The 21,453-nt window shown below is 29.4% G+C and overlaps 1 protein-coding gene across 1 annotated transcript; it reads left to right on the top strand.

Moving 5' to 3' along the window:
* The first annotated feature begins 14,459 nt into the window (after nucleotides 1–14,459).
* Nucleotides 14,460–16,822, top strand: LOC129290387 (UPF0481 protein At3g47200-like). The gene is made up of 2 exons (XM_054927143.1): nucleotides 14,460–14,521; nucleotides 15,373–16,822. Exon 2 carries the CDS (start codon nucleotides 15,382–15,384, stop codon nucleotides 16,756–16,758), a length of 1,377 nt encoding a protein of 458 aa, XP_054783118.1. The 5' UTR covers nucleotides 14,460–14,521; nucleotides 15,373–15,381; the 3' UTR covers nucleotides 16,759–16,822.
* The last annotated feature ends 4,631 nt before the right edge of the window (nucleotides 16,823–21,453 follow it).

The following is a 21,453-nucleotide window of genomic DNA, read 5'->3' as shown; positions in this document are numbered from 1 at the left end:
CCACCAAATAATTGTTATTAGAAAAGGCAATGTAGAAAACCTAAGCAAGACTTAGAGTTATACAAGAGCTTTTAATCTACTTTTTAAACAAAGGTATGATGGAACATTTTGTTTGAATCAAAGTGAGGAAAAGTAGCAGAATTGCAACAATAGAAGAAATTTTCTTTCATGGAGTTCTCCAATATTCACGCACCAAATTGCTTTGTACTTGTGATAATGGTCATTGTAAAATGTGTCTAACTCAGTATGTAAAGAGACATGCATAACCACTATTTGTATCCATTTTAGCAATGTTGATGCGAAGATTTTTAAACTTGGAAGCCATTGTGTAACATTCCAAAAATTATAGAATCAAACTGAATTAAATAAAAGAAAGTAATTGAGTAAATTAGTGTGGTGTGTGGCTAGAGAGATTTAATGAGTTTGTTTTATTGTGATTTCAGCCCTAAATTTAAGTTCGAAGTGAAGTTAGGTCACTCGGATATCAGAAAATTAAAGAAGGAGTCTCTGTGCCACATGTCACAGCATGCAACACATCTACCACGGTGCATAGATGGCAACTAGCGAAGAAGGACCTCTCTGTGCCATGCGTTGTGGCGTGTGATCAAATTTATGCTTAAACCAGTTTGTGTCAGTTTGTGAATCAAAAGAAGGAAGGAAAGAAATCAAAGAGCAAGCAAAATACTTTGCTAGGGCTTGCCATATTAGAGGTTTGGGAGCATATTGGAGCTAGAGAATGCCCAAGGTAAGTGTACTAAGCTTCCTCCTCTCTTTCTCTTCCATTTTTTTTAAAGATCTAAGTTAGGGTTTGAGTTGGTAAAGTGATTTTTGGTTCATATAAGTTATGAGTCCAAACCCATTGACTTAAATAAAGTTAATGGGAGTTGTTTAAGATATTTAAATCTAGCATTAATAGTTTTATAAGTTTTTGGTTGGTGAGTGCTATTAATGGCTGAAAATTACAATAAATAAAGTAGTTAAAATTGTTATAAAGCCATTAATGGTGGTTAAATGGTTCATTAATGACAAAGTGGGTTATAGGAACTTGATAGACTTAATGGGTATGTTTAATAATGAGAGGTTGTGATTTTGGGTGAGTTGGGATGATGACATAAAGTGTTGAAATTTATCCAAATAAAGATATTAATGATTATTCTTATGGTTAAATTGTAGATTAATTAAACTTGGCACCATTCAAGCTAATTGGAGTTTTGGAAATTTTTGGTTTGAGGGATAAACCTTTGACCTTTTAAAGATTTCAGGTAATCAGGGAAAATTTATTTTGTATAATTACTTGTTAATTAATTGTACATTAAAAGAACTTGTTTGGAAATTTTGATAGAGATTAATTTATATCTGATGCAAGTTTGGCAAAGTGAGATTATGTGTTGTGTTAGTATGTGTATGGGTTGAAAAGAATGGAATGTATGTTTATACATATATGTTTGATGTCAGATTAGAGCATACATATATTTGAAAATGAATAACATGAGATATTGAGATATGTGGAGTGTGATAGAGTTAATTGTGACAAGATATAATGTGATGAATGTTTATATGTGCATAGTATATGTTGATGTGTGCATGGAATAATCATTTATAAAGGGTGTTTGCTTATAGAGAGAGGAGTAAATTTGATAAATTCGCATGGTATTGGCGGCTTACCGTTGTAATTAAAAGCTAGTCAGTTGTGGACTATTAGAATCAATAGGTAGGCATTGTCTTATGGTTGTTAAGAGACTGTCCCACCACTTGTTCTTTGAGGGGCTTGAATCTAAATAGTCTCAACTAGTTTATAAGAATGCTAGATTAGGATTACAACATCTTATGGTTGTTAGTATTGGGAGATACCACAAATCATAAGTGAGTGAGGTCGACTTGGCCAAGTATCTTCTCACAAGTGGAATACTTGGTTAGTCCAAGTCATGGACATAGCCGCTTAATAGCTATCAGTTTCATGTTGAAGGTATCAAAGGGTATAAGGTTGGTATTGATCATGCATTACATATTTCAGGCCAAATAATTGTTATTATTATGTCCGTCGTGATTTAATAAGGGCATATTGTTGTTATTACTGTAACCTCTCATATGTGTATTATTTTTTATAAGCGCAAGATGATATATGTATTTGTACCCGACCATATGGTTGTTAGTATTATGGTTGTGGCAATCTTTGAAAAACATACAAAATTTGTGAAATAGTTTTTATTATTGCCATTTGCATTTATAATTAATTGATATACAATTGTATAAGCTAGATTAATTTTGGTTACTGTATGGTTGTACTCATTCCTCATTTTTCAATATTATAGGGCTTGGCTCAATGGATTCAGAATGAGAAAAATGACCAAAGGCTTAGGATTTGGAGGAAATCCTAATAGTAGGCCTCGTAGTTTATTTATGCATATATTTTTGTTGACAATTTTCCAATTAGGGATTCATATGATTTTCGACTATTTGCATTGATTGTGAAATTGTTTGAAATAATATTTTGTGCCTTGGGTTGTATGATGTGTGATTGTAAAGTTAAAATAAGGCCAAAATACTAGTACAAGTAGGGAAGTGTGTAAACAAATGAATATGATGATCTAAATGTGGATTTATGAGTAATGGCTCCCCCTTATATTTTTTGTAAATTAAGGGGTTAAGCATTAAAAATATGATTCTTGTGTATTTGATTGACTATAGTGTGTTGCACAAGTTTGATATAGTGTATTGAGTGTGATCTAAGGGTTGATGTGAGTTCTTGACACTTGAATTGTGAATTGCACACCCAAGTTATGTGACAAGATTGAAAAGGAGCAAGTTTTGAAATACTTACTTTTGATTGAAAAATGATTTATTAGTGAAATTAGTATCATTAGCTAGAGTTAGGAAAAAACTCTCTATAGACACTTAAATCATCTCAATCAAATGTTGAATGAAAAAATGGGATGCATTGGAAATTTGCCCTAGGTGCTGTCATGTGATAGCTCTATTGCTTTCATGGAATGTGCAATGCACCACGGTATATGGCACAGAGGCAGATAAGTCATGGCACATCATACTATTTTTGTTGAAAATGATGTTTTTTAACTTCTTTCACAAATGCTATAGTACAAATCGGATTCCCATACTTTCATAAAGTTGTTTTACTTTGATTTATGAATGATAGAGGGATATTAGGGTGTTTTGAATTGTGAAAAGTTGGGATCCCTGCTTTTGCAAAATTTACAAACTGGGTACTGAATTTTATAACTTGGTAATCTTTTATGGTTAATACCTTAATTACCTCGAGTTAAATGGAGAATAGTAAGTGAGACCTTACATATTGTGCTCAAGCAAATTCTCCACGATTCCCTTCTCAAAAAGAATCTCATGATCTTTCCTAAATTGGATAAGAAAATCTAAGAGAACTACATAATATGACATGTAGTGCTTAGAAGGATAGTAACATTGCTCAAAAGCCACCAAGTTTATCACGAACTCTAAGCCCAATTACTCACCTTGATAACTGGTAATTGGTATTCTCAAAGCCCTTCTAAAAATAGAACCTTAGTTAACCTCTTCCCTTGGTTAGCTTGTAGTTTGACTCTTGCCTTATGCAGTTGACTCACACTATATGAACGCTTAATAGTGCTTTGAGCTTTTAACTCTTGGTGGCGGATCACTTGATAAGCAAAACGTCCTTAACATATTCCACTTGGTATGAATAGAAGACTTATTAAACATTTTCTTATTTCTGGTATAATATATGTTTGTTAGGAACCGAAACACATAAATAGGGAATGTGAGATCATGAAATGAAAATGCACCCTTGAATCCAGTGAGAAAAGTTTGGTGAAATAGGGTTTAAAGAATAAGAAATGTTAATTGATTTTCAATTAAATTCAATCACTTGGTGGTTGATTTCTAGTACCAAGAAACAAATCAATGATAAAACAGGCAACAACTAGAATCGTGTTTACGAATTCATTGCTTCCTATTAGATACATCATCAGAGTTAGTCTTAGGTGTTAAAAACTAAGTGAGCTATGCAGAATTAAAAAAAAATATAATATGAAATTTTGATACCATATTTAAAAGATATCCCACTAATTTAGGTCCCATCATCATTATGTATATATATATATATATATATATCCTATTGAAGATATGATAGAATGTTTAGAACATCTATCTTGTTTAAATTTGGATATCATTGATCATCGTGAATTGTTTATATCATAAAATGCAACATCCTATTGTAGGAACCACTACTTGGCAACAAAAGTTATCTTAGGTTCCATTATAAGTAATTAGAGACAAGGATTTAAAAATTTAGGTCTAATCTTGGTTTGCTTTAATTTGGTATTCAAATATTAGCTAAATTTATGATTATATAAAAAGATATGATAACACCATTGTTATAAATTTGTAATATTTACCTTTAGAATATCTACCATTAAAAAGATTGGATTTTTAAAATTTAGAATACCATGTTTAGAATGCCTTCATTAATTTTTATATTATAAAAAGATAAATAACAATAAATTTTAGAAATTTAAAGGATTATTTGTTACAAATTTTGAAAAGCACTTTTAACATTAAAAAATATTATATTTTAGAAAAGAATAATGAAAGATGTAAACTCTAAATCTATTCTATCTTTATGAGCTGAGTTAACTAAAGGTGTTAAAAAAACAAGTGAGTTATGTGGAATACATCTAGTTAGGGCTATTCAAGTGGCTTGGTGGCATGCCCGAGCTTGTTTGAGCTATTCAAGCTGGGCATCGGGTAGGGATCAAATCCTACCCTGCCCTATAATAAATGACATATATTGCACACTTTTTTTTAACATTTATCACCATATTTTATTGATTTAGACCTTTTTATATATAATTTTAGCATTGAATTTGATTATAGGCTTATTTGCATTGAGTTTTGACATTAAGGACATTTTGATCATTTTATACATTTTATTGAAATTAATTGTCTTTAATCTGAAATTTCAATTGCTTGACACATTTCATTACTTGAGCAATTTTTATTCTCATTTTTAGGATTTTTATTTAGTTTAATTTTATTAAATTAATTTTGTTTTGTTTATTGCGCATTTTAAGCAATGGAGGGCCAATTTTGTAATTTGTTCAATTTTTATTTTATATCATTTTGTTGACTTTTTAGGGGGATTGAGAACGAAAAGGAGAGAGAGAAAGAAAAAAAGAGAGAACGCGAACGCTGGAGCTCTGATTTTTGAAGCACGTACACGCAATCAATTGGAGGAGTTCGGCCATTCATTCTGACCACCCAGACACACGATCGCACACCATCGCTCATCTTCTGAGGTTTCAATTAGACGCACAGCCACCACACAGATTCACGCTCGCCAACGCTCATCTTGCACCGGGTTTCAGTTCGGTCGCGTACTCAAAGCACGAAATCGCTCATCCTCTCTCAGCCGAGTTCGGCTATCAGAGATCACACCGCCACCACCGCACAGCTACTGCACTTCTTCCTGTGGGTTCAGAGTTCATCATCATTGCAGTCATCACTCAAGCTCTCGCATGCAAACGCTCATCACAGTCAGTCGCATCATCATCGCACATCTCTCCTGAGTTTAGTTGGTCGCATATATTGCTCACGCACAGAGACACACACTAGCACAGATTCTCCTCTCTGTTTCAGCTCAGTCGCACGCCATTTCCAGACTCATTCCTTCAAGTGTACTTCCATGGCAGCTTTTTGTGGACATCTCCCTCAATCAGTTGTTGAAGAGATTGGAATGAGGAGCTGAATTTCTTTTAGAGTCTTTCATTTGAGTTTCCTTAATTTTTTTCCAATTCAATTTTGTTGCAATTTACCTGAGTTCTCTGACTTTATTGTTGTTATTGACTCGATGATTCATGATTGATTTCATTCCTTAAGAGACTTAGATGTTATGAATTGGCTCTTTAATTGGATGATATACATTATATGTTTGAATTTATGCTTCAATGGTTATTGTTGTGTATATGCTAATCTATCCAATTCTTGTGGTGAAATCTGAATCATTTAGCTTTTATTTAAGTCTTAAATTGAAGTTAAATGCTTAATTCTTCATTGGTTCTAAGTGTTAAAATATGGTCAAGGCAAAGTAATGTCTAATTCTTGAGTCAAGTCTTAGTTTGGCATAATTTTCATAGGGATTATGTCTTGGTTTAAGCCATAATCACTTAGTTCTAATGATAATTAGGAATTTTACTTAATGTCAAATGAGTTGCAAGAACTGAATGAATTAAACTTATGATTCTATGATGATGAAAGTGGGTTCAAACCTTGAAGAACTCACTTGTTTGTTTAGTTAAATCAATCTCACTTCATTCTACATTTTTTATATAAAATTTAGAAAACCAAAAATACTTTTCTTCTTGATTTTTGTCAAACCAATAGTGACTTTAAGTTGTAAAATGGTTTATGAATTGAACTTAGTTGTTTAAGTTTGCTCCCTTGGGATTTTAATGACCTAGGGTATACTCAACTACATTTTAGTTTTTTTGAGAAGCTTGATATGACTAGAACTTTTCACCTTGCTTATGTGCAACCCTAAAGCTGGTAATATGGAGCCACTTTTTCAAAGAGTGATGAGTTGGGTTGGACAATAATGTTCTAGATTCTTTTGATTTAACTTCTCATTGTCTTCTTTTCTACATTTTTGTCGATCCTAGTTGCATTCTTTTTCTCCTTTTTCCAAGGTTTTGGTTTTTGGGCATCTAAAGTGGAAAACATGCCTGCACTGCAATTGGGTTGCTTCTTCCCCTTTTACCAGTGGATCCATGCATAGCAGACAAGCAGAAGTGTCAAATGACCGTAATATGCCATAATCAATTTGCTTTGATTGCTTGTCAAGATCCGTTAGAAGATCAATCACCTCATCTAAGGGGAGGAAACTTTGGCAACGGGTTACGCAAGTAGGCTTGTCCCTTTCAACTAGCTTCTCGCATATTTATAATAATACTGAATCATTGTATTTTTTTTTTTGGCTCCGTGGGCTTTTTAAATAAATAGTATTATGACTTCAAGAGTTAACACTAGAGGTCTCATATATAAGCAATACAGTACAATGACTTTTTCGAGTCAGTTGATATTTAAAGACTCATTCATCTTATTCTTTTGTTTCATTTAAAGATATAGACTTCCATTTATCTAGTTAGGGTGAGAGTGCATTGAAATTTAAAGATTTTGTTCTGGATGTTATATGCCATTAGGTTGGTTTTCATTGTATTATTGTAGCCATGCAGGCCATCATCAATTACAACAGTAAGCCTTTTGAGTTTATGGAGTTTCTTAATTTTGAATCTATTGAAAATCGTTGGGTTTCGATGTTTGGCTATAGGTCTTGTGTATGTTGCTAATATTTGTTAGGTCTTGTCATCATTGTCATCATCATCATACATATGTGCGCGCGCGCATGTGCATGTATGTATTCTATTGAAGCAGCTTTGATACCATGTTTAAAACATCTACCTTGTTTACATTATAAAACAATATTAGCTAAGTCATTATAAAAAGATATAATAACACCCATTGTTATAAATTTTAGGGCTGTACAAAAGTCCTTTAGTTTTGTCCATGAAAGAGACCATGCTTTGATCAGGTTGAAATTTTGTCCTGTCCGTCCTTTGTGCAGCCTTAATAAATTTATAAGATTTACCTTTAGAATATCTACCTTATTTTTTTATAGGGTCAAATGAATTTTTTTTCCTCATACTATAGTCTAAAAGTCTTTGAGTTCCTAAACTTATATTTAATGCAATGTTACCTTTTAGCATTTAAAAATGATACAATGTTATCCCAATTATTAATAAATGTTAATTTTAACCTTTAGTTAACTATAAAATAATAGAAAATGATTAAAAAACTACTAACAAATACCTTTCAAGAAAATTAATACTGATTAAATTTTATAAATTGCAAATAAATACTAAGAGACAAATGTTATTTCTTTCCCATGTAAAAAACAAAAATAATATTTTAACTAACCACTTTGACCACTTACCATTTTAACAAAAAATACATTATATTTTTTAAAACATCAATAATTTTATATAAAAGAATTTAAATATTATCTTTATTTATAATTTTTCAAATATAATTTGCAAGTTAACTTTTGAAATTTACAGACCCTCCAAAAATTATGACTTAACTATGTGAATTAAAAATGCAATTTTCTGGCAAATAATAATAGTTGAGTTTATAAAAAGTATTCATATATAAATTTTGAATACACTAATTAAGCTGTTAATTAGAAAAACAGGATTTATAAATTTTGGAGAAATATTTATATATAATAATTATAATATTGAAATAATAATATTTTAATAAGATATTATTGAAAAAAATTATTTTTAATTATTTACCTGTGTTTGTCAATAATGATGATGCGATAATTACCTAGTAGAAGGTCAAGTGCTTCATCAAAATTGAATTTTAGTTTTTTACATGTAAAAGAAATGACATTTGTCTCTTGGTATATATTTGTAATTAAAAAACTTAATTGATGTTAATTTTTTTATATAGTACTTATTTGTAACTTTGGGTCATTTTCTATGATTTTTAGGGCAAGAGTATTGGAAAGATACTTTATAAAATTAAGATACCAAACTAAAATATCATATAAAATTAAAAGAACAAAATTACACTTTAGCAAAACAAAAAATATTATTAAAAATTAAATTCAATAAAAATAAGAAATAAATATATAAATTTAAAAAAGCTAATAATTATTATATATTTTTAAAGAAAATATAAATAATTATAATATGCAAGAAGTTTAATACGTGTGCTATGTAAGTATGTATGTATGTATGTATGTATGTATGTATGTATGTTATAATTTATAAATTTAGAATGTAAATTTATTTTATATTTCTTGCTTGTTTACCAATTATATGCATGAATTAGAGACGGTTTCCTTATTTAGAGATTCAAACAAGACTTCCCCAAGTATATGGGTGCTTTTTTAATTTGTTGTAAGTGCAATTCAGCCACAAAATCTTTAGTCCCCCATGTGAGTTGGGTCTTGGGGGACTTATAAAAATCAAGGCATATCTTTAAGCTCAGAGATTGCTTATAGAGATATTTATAGATCATCTTTTAATAAAATTATCATATTGGTAGTGAGATTTAATAAAATGATTTAGTAGGTTATATGTCAAATCCTTAACAATTGAACGTGGAGATGCTCAGAACTGAAGGAAGAAAGAAGGATTATTAGCTTTTGAGCACTTTCACACAGGTAATAATCTCTTATCCCCAATTACTTTATCCTCTCGGATTAGCTTAGCTGCTTAATTTGGTGTTAAATAATGATTCCATAAATGATTTTGTGGCTGAGCTTGATAATCTTCAGTTCAGTTCAGTTCATTGTGTTTTCTATGTGAGGTTGCTATGGAGAATTGTAAGTTGCTCTAACTTGCTTCTGGCCTGCAGGTTTTAGGTGTTATTATCTGCTTGTCCATATAATGTTTGACAAAATGGTTGAAAGAAATTTGCTTGGCACAATCCATAATGGGTGTTCAGGTGTGGCCGAAAGCTTTGTTTGGATAGAAGAAAAAAAATGAGAAAAAGATAGGAAAGGAAGAAATTAGAATGAAAATTTTTAAAAAATAGTAACTTTTTAAAAATATTTTTAAGTTAATTTTCATGAACCTTTGGATACTTCATTTTGCTGTGAAAATGACATTGATACTTGCATTGCTGGTTCTAGTTATAAACGCTATAATGCCTCATGCTAGAACCTTTTGTGGTGGAAAGGATTAGTTTGTAGAATCATCTTGTAAATGGAAATGATTTGTTTTATTATTAAATATTTTAATTATTAAAAATTAGATTAAAGTATATGCTTTGAAAACAGAAGAAAACTTTATGCAATTTTAACAAAATAGAACAGAAGTTAGTATATTTTATCGATATTTTTTTAGTAAATATAAAATAACACATACAACATATTTATTTATCTTTAAAATCGTTACTCATTCAATTCTATTATCCTTTTAACTTATTGATACATACTATAATAGTATTTTATCATGAAATTGCTTTTCTTTTCTATTTATTTCCTTCCGTCCTATGCATAAAAAGTAAGACTTTGAAGTCATGGCAGAGGATAAAAAATAAGAGAAAAACTTACATACTTAATTTTATATATTTCATATATGCTTGTTTCTAATCAGATTAAGACATGTAGATTTTTTATAAATTATTTATTTTATAATAAATTTTTGTTATTAATATTATTAATATATTAAAATTCATATGTCATAATTTAATTGAATAGACATATTAAGTATATAAAACTAAATATATAAATTTTATCCAAAGAATAAATATTTGTACGTATAGAATGTATGATGGGATTTAAAATGAGTAGGGGTAACAATTTTACCCCTTTTAGGTTAAGAAGGAAAAAAAAAAAGGTAATATGACAACATATTCTACATATTTTCATATTTTGTATTTCTATTAACCATGTGTTTGGTGAATATTTGCAATCAGAAAATGCTCATTGTGATGCATGAGAAAACAAAGAAATTCACTTATTTCTTTTCTTCATTTTTAACATGATATTATAAAAAAATAATTAAATTTTTTTAGTAAATGTTAATAGTCATGATCAAGTATGCTTTAATTTTTTTAAACAAAGCAGAAAAAAGATTATAAACATAAAAATTGTAAAAAAAGTTGTATTTAAAAAGCCATTGGTGGGTTCCACAATTATTGTTAATTCTATTGTTCTTTGAACAATAAATTGTTTTCAGTAAAAGAATAACATTGATCAATTAAAAAGCTTTTTATTTTTTTTATAATTTTTTTACTTTTGTGCATATTGAAAATATAAATACCTTATTTTATTTCTGAACTTATCACCAGTGAAAAAATTAAAATATAATTTGAAAACTATGCAAATGAAATATATGTTAGTATAATAGCTTAAAAATATAATATAAAAATAATTTTTAAGTGTTAATAATTGGGGTCAAACATGCTTTAATTTTTTTTAAAAAAATAAAAAAATAAGTACAAAAAAAATATATTGTAACAAAGAGGTTGAGAAAAAAAAATTAAATTCTATTTAAAAAAGTTTTGATGGATCCTGTAATTACTATTAATTTTACTGTTCCTCAAACAGTAATTTTAAAAATATTTTATGATTTATAAGATAATGCGATAATGTTGGGCCTCGACCCATCAGTATATATATGCTCCAATAGTTAAAGTAGACAATTTAGATGGGCTATAAACAGCCTCAATTCTTTTTTCAAAAGTTTCACAAAAAAGTCCTCTTTTAAAATATGTGAAAAAAATAAGTATAGCTCAACTTGGTTGGACCAATTGGATTGTTGCTGGGTGCTTGGAAGACCAAAAGCTGAATGAATATTCCTATTAAAAATTAGATAATTATTACTTTCTCTAATCTATTAAAAAATATAAGATATTTTTTTAAAGTTAGATGTTAAAATATATAAAGTATTTTTAGTTGTTCAATGTGCAATTAATAAATTTTTTTTTCAAAACTATCCTTAATAAATATTCCACTCAACCAATCAATTTTAAGTAAGACACCTTATTAAATGGGAGCAGATATGAAAAAATAATATTATTTTGAAGACAGTTAATTAATTTAATGGGAGGTGTTATTCAATTAAAAATGATATTAGGGCATTGTAGCAAATTGAAAAACATTGGGGTCATATCATGCAAAAAAAAAAAAAAGAGTTAGGATATCAAGTGCGCTTATATGGAAAAAGCTATAAGAACCTGTAGATTAATTTTTCCTAAAAAAAAAGTTATTCACTCCTATTTTATTAATAAGACCTTATCTGTTCGTCCTTAAAGCAAGATCTTCTACAAAATTTCATTAAAATTTGTAATTTATTTTAAAAAATTCTCATCGTCTCTTTCACTCTTAGTTAATGGAGTTTTTAATCAATTAAATTTTTATTATCTGTCTCTTTCACTTGTGATGTTGGGATTAGTTGTTCAAAAGCTTGAAACCTACTTGTTATGAAAAGGGAGTGAAAGAACAAAATGCATGTGCGCATCAAATTATAGTGATGAAGAGTAAAGCAATCGCAGCAAATGAAGAAGCTTTTCTTTTCTTTTGTCTTTTGAGGGAGAAGCACATAGATGGCTTTATACTTGTTATTAAAGGGCAATTATAAAACATGTGTAACACAACATTCTAATTTATAAACTAAATTGAATAACTAACCAACCTTAATTCATGAACAAGGTTGTTTATAACCTTCTCTTTTTATTTCTCTCCTTTCCTCTTCTTTGACAAAGATAAAAATGAAGTACTGAAGAGACATTCTTCCGATATACATGTGATCTTTTGTGCCAATCTTCATGTTGGAGTAAATTTTGTCTGTTGTTGCTTCGGTGTTGCCATAGACATAGACACCTCATGTTTGGTCTCCCTTCCTTTCTTTTCTCTTAAAAAAAAATTATTTAAGAACACTCTGAAAATATTAATTACAGTTAAAAATTCTAAAAATTTAAAATTTCAGAAGAGGAATATGATTTTTGCTTAAAATTAAAATCTTATATAAATTTTTTAGTGCTCATCTTTTATATTTTTAGTACATGTTTTCCAAATTTTTAGTACTCATCTTCCACAGTTGAAGCACTCATCTAAAGCATTTTCAGCTAGTTTTTCAAATTTTTTCAGTAATAATTTTTAATGTTTTCAATACGTATCTTTGTTTCTTTTCAATGATATAAATATGAAATACAAGTATTTATTGAAAACATAATTGAAAGATTGAATACTAAAAACGCTAAAAATAATTACTGAATGTTTGCAAGATTAGCAGTATTGGAAAAATTAATTCAGAAAAATTTTAATTTTAGCCAAGGACCATAGCCCTTTTGCGAAATTTCAAAATTTCAAGGTCCTTTTTTTTTTAGTGCTCAAAGATATATCTTCCTATTGGAGGCAATCTTATTCGAGGTATGATCTAATACTAAATGTGACTATATTTCTTAGCAAGAATTTGAATCTTAGTTCACCACATTATGAGAGATTAGTCCCTTCTGCTAGACCCATTTCCTATTGGTAAATTTAAGTTCTTAAGCTCCTTAAATTTCATTTTTCTTTTCTCTTTTGTCATTCTCTTTTTCTTCTTCTTATACCTTTTCATTTTTCGACAAATAAGCAAAGTATATGCGCCAGATTCCTGAATACAAGCTGTCAAATATTGTGACTCAATATTTGGTTATATTCATTCCTGGTCTGCGAGGTGTAGATCAAATTTAAATTACCATATATTTGCATCATACTATTAATTAACCTTCACTTTGGCACATTGCATATTCGACTTGTTTCTGTACATTTAATCTAAACCAGTAAAAGAAGAAACGAAATTTTTTTTAACACTTCTGTTAGTCTTATTTATAAATAATTTCTAGCATATTTTACTAAAATTAAAGAAAACTTTAAATCTAATTAACTTTATTTTAAAACTTATTAAGTTTTCACCTCTTCCTTCTAATAAGGAGAAAAATAATTATTTTTAATAATTTTTTTAGCATTAAATAAAGGCAGAAAGGTAAAGATACACAAAGAAAAGAATGTAGTGCCTTATAAATAGAATCAAAATTAATATTCTCTCTTTGTCCTATAAATAGGACCAAAGGAGTATATGATTAGATCTTTGATCTGATTTACTTAGGATACAAATAGAGGCTGCATATAATCAAATATCACAACTAAATTGAGTAATTATTGCTCCTTAATTGCTTATACAAGACATTACATAATTAATTTAAGGAATGTAAGTGATTCAATAGACATAATGAATTGAAGTATTCAACTTGGTGGATATAAAATCTAGGACATTATAAACAAGGGATTAGAAGCTTGGTTAAGGTCATAATGAATTAAATGTAAGAGGAGTTGAAAATGTAAGTGGAGTTGAATCAAAGTGAAAGTTTCATATTAGATAAAACTTAATAAGTAATATAAAATAAAGCAGAATGATTTAAAGTTGAACTTTGAGGCTTTGATAAGTTAAGATGTGGTGTCTTTCCATAGAGTATCAAGTTTAGTCCAATGAGCTAGCTTCTTGAATATTATAGTTATTTAAGGCCTAATTATTAATTTACGTGATTCTCTATGAAACATACTCTCACATTCGCTGTGAAGAAAAGGAAAAATAAAACAAAAAAGAAAAAGAAAAGCTCAACAGAAGAAAAAGAGAATAAAATAAACTATATATGAACTTGTGCATCACACACAGTTTTTTCTTTTTCACCCAGAGAAAAAAGAAAAGAAAAGAAAAAGAAAAAGAAAAAGAAAAAGAAAAGCACAATAGAAGAAAAAGAGAACAAAATAAGCTATCAACATGAAGATAAGTGTGGCTTCATGCTCAAATTAAGCAATTGAAGTCGGCTTGATAACTATATATATAAATGTGTGTGTACTATTGCATAGAATTGGTAAATTAAAGAACTTGGTTGACAAGTGTAATGATAGGAGCTATTTTCTCTTTAGTTTCCTGAAGGTCAATCAAAGTATCAGGTTAGTTATCTCATTGTTTTATTACTCATTGCTTTTTCTTGTATTTGCTAATTTTTAATTTTTCTGTTTTTTTATTCCATTATATAATTTAGTCGATTTTCAATATTAGGTTCAAAGATCACCGTTTTTTTTTTTGGTTAAGTTCCTTACGACATATGAAAGTCAACATAGCATTTTTTTTTTCAAAGTGTTATACATCAGAAGTTGAATCTTTACAGTGATCGAACAAATTATGTAATATTAAAAACTAAAAAAATTGTCAAGAAATGCAAGGCTAATCAAACTTTTGAGAGCTAATGAAATTGTATAATTAATGAAAATCTTTGATAAATAAAAGAATTAATGATAATCAGAATAGCTAAAACCTAGAACCAACTCATCAATAAAGGAAAGCGGAATTTTATTACATATATAGATGATAATTTTGAAATTTAATTTTATATTATTCTTTTATTCGATCCTATAACACACTGACCTTATGTTTGGGTACAGAGAAAAACTAAAAGAGAAATCAGAAGGAAAAATAGAGGAGGAGATGTAATGGTCTCATACAGATATATATATATATATATTCCTCAAACTTTTATTTTGTTGAAGGGCACAAAAAGCAGCAGAGAGGCTGTACCTTTTTATATGGGAATTATTATCATTGTGAAATTAGTCACTTTCTTTTATTAATTATGTGTATGTCTTCTCATCAAGTTCATTCGAATAGAAGGGAGAGAAAATATTTTAAAAAACAATAACTATTAGTTTCTTTTATTTATTAGGAGCACAAAAAAGGACATTTTCAATCAATAAAATCTCTCCGTTTTTTTTTTAATATGTTCTTTTATGCCAAGCTCTTGCAGATTAAAAGAATGGAGATAGAAGAAAGCGATTCAGTGGACATAAAAACTGAACAACAACCCTCGTTAAACCCCACTGGGCCTCCCTTAGCATCAAGTTGTTGCATATACAGAGTGCCATTGATATTTCGCAAAATGAATGAAGAAGCCTACACTCCTTTCTTGGTTTCCATCGGTCCCTTTCACCATCGAAGCCAAACACTGGGGCCAATGCAACAAGATCTCAAATTATCTTACCTCATCAAATTTGTGAAGAGGGCTCATCAGCAGAATTCATTACATGATTATGGTGACGTCGTGAGGTGTGAGGAAGATAAGATTCGACGCTGTTATTCCGAGCCAATACCAATGGAGAGTGATGATTTTGTAAACATGATTTTAACTGATGCTTGCTTCATCATTGAGTTGTTTGTTGCAGGCTTTCTAGCAGATAGTAGTGAATCAAATGAAGATGCTTATTTGTTGAAACGATGGCCAAGAGCTGATATAATGCGAGACTTGATTTTACTTGAAAATCAAATACCATTCTTTGTTCTTGAGGACCTATTCAACTTAGCTTTTCCCTCTGGATTAAATGATGGTCGCATTTCATTTCAAGAGCTTACCTACAAAAATTTCCTTTCATACCGGTCATGTGTATATCCTCCAACTAACGAATATGGGAAGCGATTTCTTTTATATAGCTATTTTGAAGAACATCACTTGACACCACCTAATGCTGATGGTGGGAAGCAAGTGAAACACCTGTGTGATATGTTAAGGGCCTTTTACGTGCCAACTAATCCTCCAGCAAGATCATCAATAGACCCGAATATGACAACGAAGTGTTCATGTACTGCAAATGAACTAAATGAGGCAGGACTCAAATTTGAAGTTCATCAAGACAAAGGCATATTTGAGCTGGAATGTTCAGAGGGAGTCTTCAAAATGCCAGTTATTGTGATTAATGCGATGACTGAGATTATGCTCAGAAATGTGGTTGCGTTTGAGCAGTGTCATCACTATTTTACAAATTATCATGTTACTGACTACATGTTCCTTTTGTTTAATCTTATCAAAACTGGAAAGGATGTCGAAATTCTTGTTGAAAAGGAAATCATGGAGAACATTTTGGGGGATAATGATGATGTGGCTACCATGATCATCAAACTTGCCCGAAATACATGGCTAGCAGGAGGCAGCAACGCCAATTACAGCAGTCTATATGAAAATCTGGACCATTTTTATGAGAACCCTTGTCACAAGCACAAGGAAAACTTTGTGCGCGATTACTGGAGCACTCCTTGGAAAAGGTTATCTTTGTTTGGTGGAATTGTGATACTTTTCTTCACTTTGATTCAAACAATATGTTCTGTCATCTCCTTGTTCAAAGGAGGAGCTCAAAATTAAAGCTCTTGTATAAGTAAATTTGTAGACTGCTTTCTATATAATTATACAAGCACTATTTGTTGGATGCCACCTTTCTTTTTTCTTCTTTATTTTTCTTCTTCAGGAAAATGACATTTATGAATCTTACAAAGGCACTAATAACAATTGAAGATTTCCAGATATTAAAATGTTAGAAAAAGATTATGATCTTTACTTGCAATTAAAATATTTCTAATTATTGAAATAATCAATAAAAGGTCATTCTAGAATTTAAGAAAAATTTGTTGTAAATTTAAGAAAAATTGCTTGTGAATATAAAGAAAGTCAATTATAAATAGATAGATAGTTTCATAAATATATATATATATATATATACATATTGTCATTTGTGAATTTAAGGAAAAGATCACTATTACTAGAAACATTGATAAGTAATTAAAAATATTATATTTGTTTTAATAACATATTATTAAAATGTTATATATTTTAATTTTTTATACCTTATTCCAAACAATTTTTATACAAAAAGAGTTTACATAAAAAATTTAACAAAATTGTAAACATCATATTAAATCAAAAATTCTTTTTTCTTTTTTCCAAAAGTATTAAATTAAAATTTTCTATAAACTTCAGAAGTATTTTTGTTTTCAAAAATATAAATATTCATTATAAAAAAATTTTATTCCCTTCTATCCTATTTATAAGCCTATAATGACCCTAAATTTTAAATTAATAAAAAAATTTCTCTAAATTTATATTTTATTTAAATTAATTTTATAAAAAAATATATAGAGTAATGAATTGGTGAAACTTATGTTAATAGTTTACCTGAAAGTTTAGAGTTTGAATTTTTTTGAGTAATAGATTAAGTTTATTTAGTTTAAAATTGTCAAAAAATTATCAAAGTATCTGTGTCTTTTATGTTATTGGAGGAAAATAATGTGCCATCTCTTGTAATTTTCATAATTTTCTAATGTTCAGATTTTTATTCTTCTCCCTCAGCCAGACGCACGCACCGCCTCCTTTTTTCCCCCCTACTCCTCCTCCGGCATTTTTGAAAGTTCCAGAGCCCAGAGAGATTGCCCCCTCCGCCTCCGTTCTTCCGGCCCTATCCTTGCTGCCGTCGTTGGTGTGGGTGTGTGTTAGAACACCTTCTACCATTGTTAGAGGTCTAGCTCTCAAATTCTTCCTATCCCCTGTTTCGCATTGCCAATCGCTCGCTCTTCTGAGTGGTTGTTCGGCTCGTCTATCCATCGCCGGCGTCCATGAGTGTGTCGAAGACTCCTTCCTCTGCCTGTATTTGAGTAGCTGTGGGATTGTGTCAACTTGCTCTTCTCTCCCCTGATCCGCATCGTCATTTTTGGAAGTGGTTGTGGCAGCTTCAGCCTTGTCCTTCACTTCTCCATTGGCTTCCCTAGTGAGTTGAACTCCATCTCCCACATCTTCTTGTAGCAGATTTTTGTGTGTTTGTGAATGGGTTGTTGTTGAAATTGATTTTCCCTCTTTGTTCCAGTGTATGCGTGAACATTGTGTGGCAAAAATTGTGAGTTTCATTCCTTGTTCAATTGTTGTGCGTGAATGTATAGATGTGGGGATCCAAACCAGCTGAGATTTATGTTTATAGAGCAATTCTTTGATAGGTAATTTCACTTGCTTACTCTAGTTAATGTAAGAGGAAGAAAATGGATTTAAGTTTTATTTTCTTTGAACTCAAATTGATTTGTGATGGGGAATTGAATTGAAAGCATGGCTGATTTGGTTTATAATTAATTTGAGTTAAAGGAATGGAATTGAATAAAAGAAAGCTTGATATTAGGTTGAGAATTAATGTGTCCCGATTATTTGATAAAATGTCTGAATGTGATTTTTGACATATGATGATAAGATATGTGTGGTGAACATATTATTGTTAATTAAACAATTATTAAAAGACAATTATTCTTTTTAATGGATTTTAGGAAGTTTGAATTATTCAAATTATTGTTGCAAGAGAACTTTTAGGAAGGGAATTAAAGCCAAAGAGGCTTGGTAGTTTGTAACATTTTATTAAGCATTAAAGAAGACATAAACAAGATGAGAAGGGTTTTTTTTTTTTTTTACTCTTATTGGCTTATTGTTAAGTTAACAATTTGATAAGAAAATTTGTGATTGTGTATGTATAGTTGTGATGTTATTTGAAAATTAATTTAAATGTCAGTAATTGTTTGAGGAAATTAATTGATAAGTGAAATTGAAGGAGGTAGAGAATTGATTATGATAAAAAGAACCTTGTTAATTGTTGATGGTTAGCATATTAAACATTTATTTATTTATACTAAGAAAAAAATAAATAAGTGATTTTAGAATTTTGATTGACTTATTAGAAAAATTAATGGCATCCTTAGAATTAAGTGAGAAGTTAAAATAAAGCAAGTTTTAGAATGATTGAAAAACTCTCAAGTGAGTGGGTATGTCCCAAATAATTTCTTGCAAAATATTTAAAATTTTTTTATTTAAATTTTTATATTAGTCCTTTATGAATTGTAAAAATATTCTTGTTAAATCTATTTTTATGATTTATACAATTCTTCTCACTTACCTTACTTTTATATTAATATGTTCATTACAGAATCTGCTTTATTGTCATTAAGAATTATACTATTTTTAAGGAATATTTGGATTCGATACACGATTAACCAATTATTTACTCTAAGCATATATTTCTGTGGTTTAAATTTAATAATAGAAGAATGACAGAGAGGTCTTAAAAGGTAAATTAATTTAAGTTAGGTTTCAAGTGTCAAATTTCAGGAATTTGCAATTCAATTTTTCAATTTTACAATGTCGTTGTGATGAATTTGCAACTTGTGTTTTAAATTTTAACATGAAAAATAATTTTTTTTATTCTTCAACCATATTAAAATTTAAAAAATAAGTTGTAAATTTATCACAATGCAATTACAAAATTGAGAGATTGAGTTATAAATTTTTAGAATTTGGTGTTTGGGACCTAACTTGAATAAATTTACCCTTTTAGAACCTCTTTTGTCATTCTCCTTTTTACAATTTATGTGATAGTGGTTAATACAGTGATTCATGAATGGAGAAAAATTAAAAAAAAAATTTGATAGCTGAATATTATATTTTTAAAAGAAATGATTTTAAATGAATGTTTTAACTTCATGCATGCTTGATTTAATTAGGAGGATTGAATTCGGAACGCTAAATGCTAACTATAGTTCCATTAACTTTTGGGGCGCCATGGTATACCTAGCTAGTAGAATATTTGTAGGAGGTGCTAGCCTCGTGTACAGGCCAATGCATGTTGAATAGAGAGATAGATATTTATGAGCATCATACTTACGCTTGTTTTGTGAGCTTCGTGCTTGTGTTTGTTTTGTGGTTTCTAGGCACACTTGATTATTTTGTGAGTTTAAGATATGCTTGTTGGTAACTTACCCTCGCGGAATGTGTGTCTATGCTTGTTAGTTATTTACCCTCGTGGACTATATATCTACACTTGTTAATTGTTCTGATTAAGTCTCTTTAAAAAAAATTGAAATTTTAATAATTTTTAATTGTATTTATGTTTTCATGATTTATATTAATTTCAAGTGATTATTTTAGTAAATTTATAATTGAATCAATGATTTGCTTTCTATTATTTTCTTCAACTGTAAATTGGGACGCTATTCACCAGAAAAATTTTCTTTGGTCTCAAATATTAAAATTGACCTTGTAACTCTTGCTGATCACTGAGGGATGCAATTGGTTTTGGAGCTGTGGAAGCATACGTTAGTTACTTGTGATGTAAATATATTTTGTATTATGAAATGTTAACTTAGCACTCCACGTATACTGTAGTTAGATTCTAGTTTTATTTTGTTAATATGTAAGCTCTTGGTGTGAAGCTAAGCTCCCTTATGATTTGGTTGATAGCTTTTATCATTGTAGAAATTTTGAAAGACTCTAATTATGGGGGAGATATTATCAAAATTTCTACAAAATTTTTAAACCTTTAAGAATTTTAAATTTAGACATAAATTATATATCGTTGTCTTGAATTAGTGTTTTGGTTAATCAAGGCCTATACAATGTGAATCTATTTCACATTCTATGCCAGTCACACCTTCAGTACCGTGATGTGACAAAGACCTTATCTATTAGTCCTTAATACAAGATCTTTTTACAAAATTTCATTAAATATTTGTAAGTTAATTTTAAAAGCTCTCTTTATCTCGTGTAATCTTAATTAATGGAATTTTTATTATCCGCCCTGCCTTTCTAATAAACTATACCAATTATTGGATAATTTTAGAAAGTTGTAAAGACATTGAACTAATTTAACTAATTTTCTTAATACAAACAAGTAGTTATCATGACTTATAAAAATGATCAAAGGGAACTACAGGAACAAAATCATTAACTCGCAAGGATAAAAAAAAAAAATTCTTGGTTACTGTAGGATGCAGTCTACAAAATTTATTTAAGACTTTTGATTTGGATGAAGAGAAAAGTGAGAAGAAAATATGGAGAGAAAAAAAAAATTAGGGAGAAGTTTTTTTGAAAATAGTAATTTTTTTAATTTTTAGCAGCTTTTTTTTTTCTAATTTTCCTTTCTCCTTATTTTTCCCCCCGTTCAAACGAAGGGTATGAGTTATCAAAGAGCTTTTCCCCACTTTTTTTTACAATTATCTTATATTGATGGATCAGATTCGTGCATATAGTAGGCACAAT

The sequence above is a fragment of the Prosopis cineraria genome, unplaced genomic scaffold, assembly GCF_029017545.1.
Source record: "Prosopis cineraria cultivar Desert tree isolate PC_DT_omini unplaced genomic scaffold, ASM2901754v1 PC13, whole genome shotgun sequence".
In the NCBI taxonomy this organism is placed as follows: Eukaryota; Viridiplantae; Streptophyta; class Magnoliopsida; order Fabales; family Fabaceae; genus Prosopis; species Prosopis cineraria.
The sequence above is the reverse complement of the archived record's forward strand: the minus strand, read 5'-3'. Positions and strand labels throughout refer to the sequence as shown.

Coding starts and splice junctions, on each gene's coding strand:
- LOC129290387 (XM_054927143.1), top strand. CDS start 15,382: ATGGAGATAGAAGAAAGCGATTCAGTGGACATAAAAACTGAACAACAA.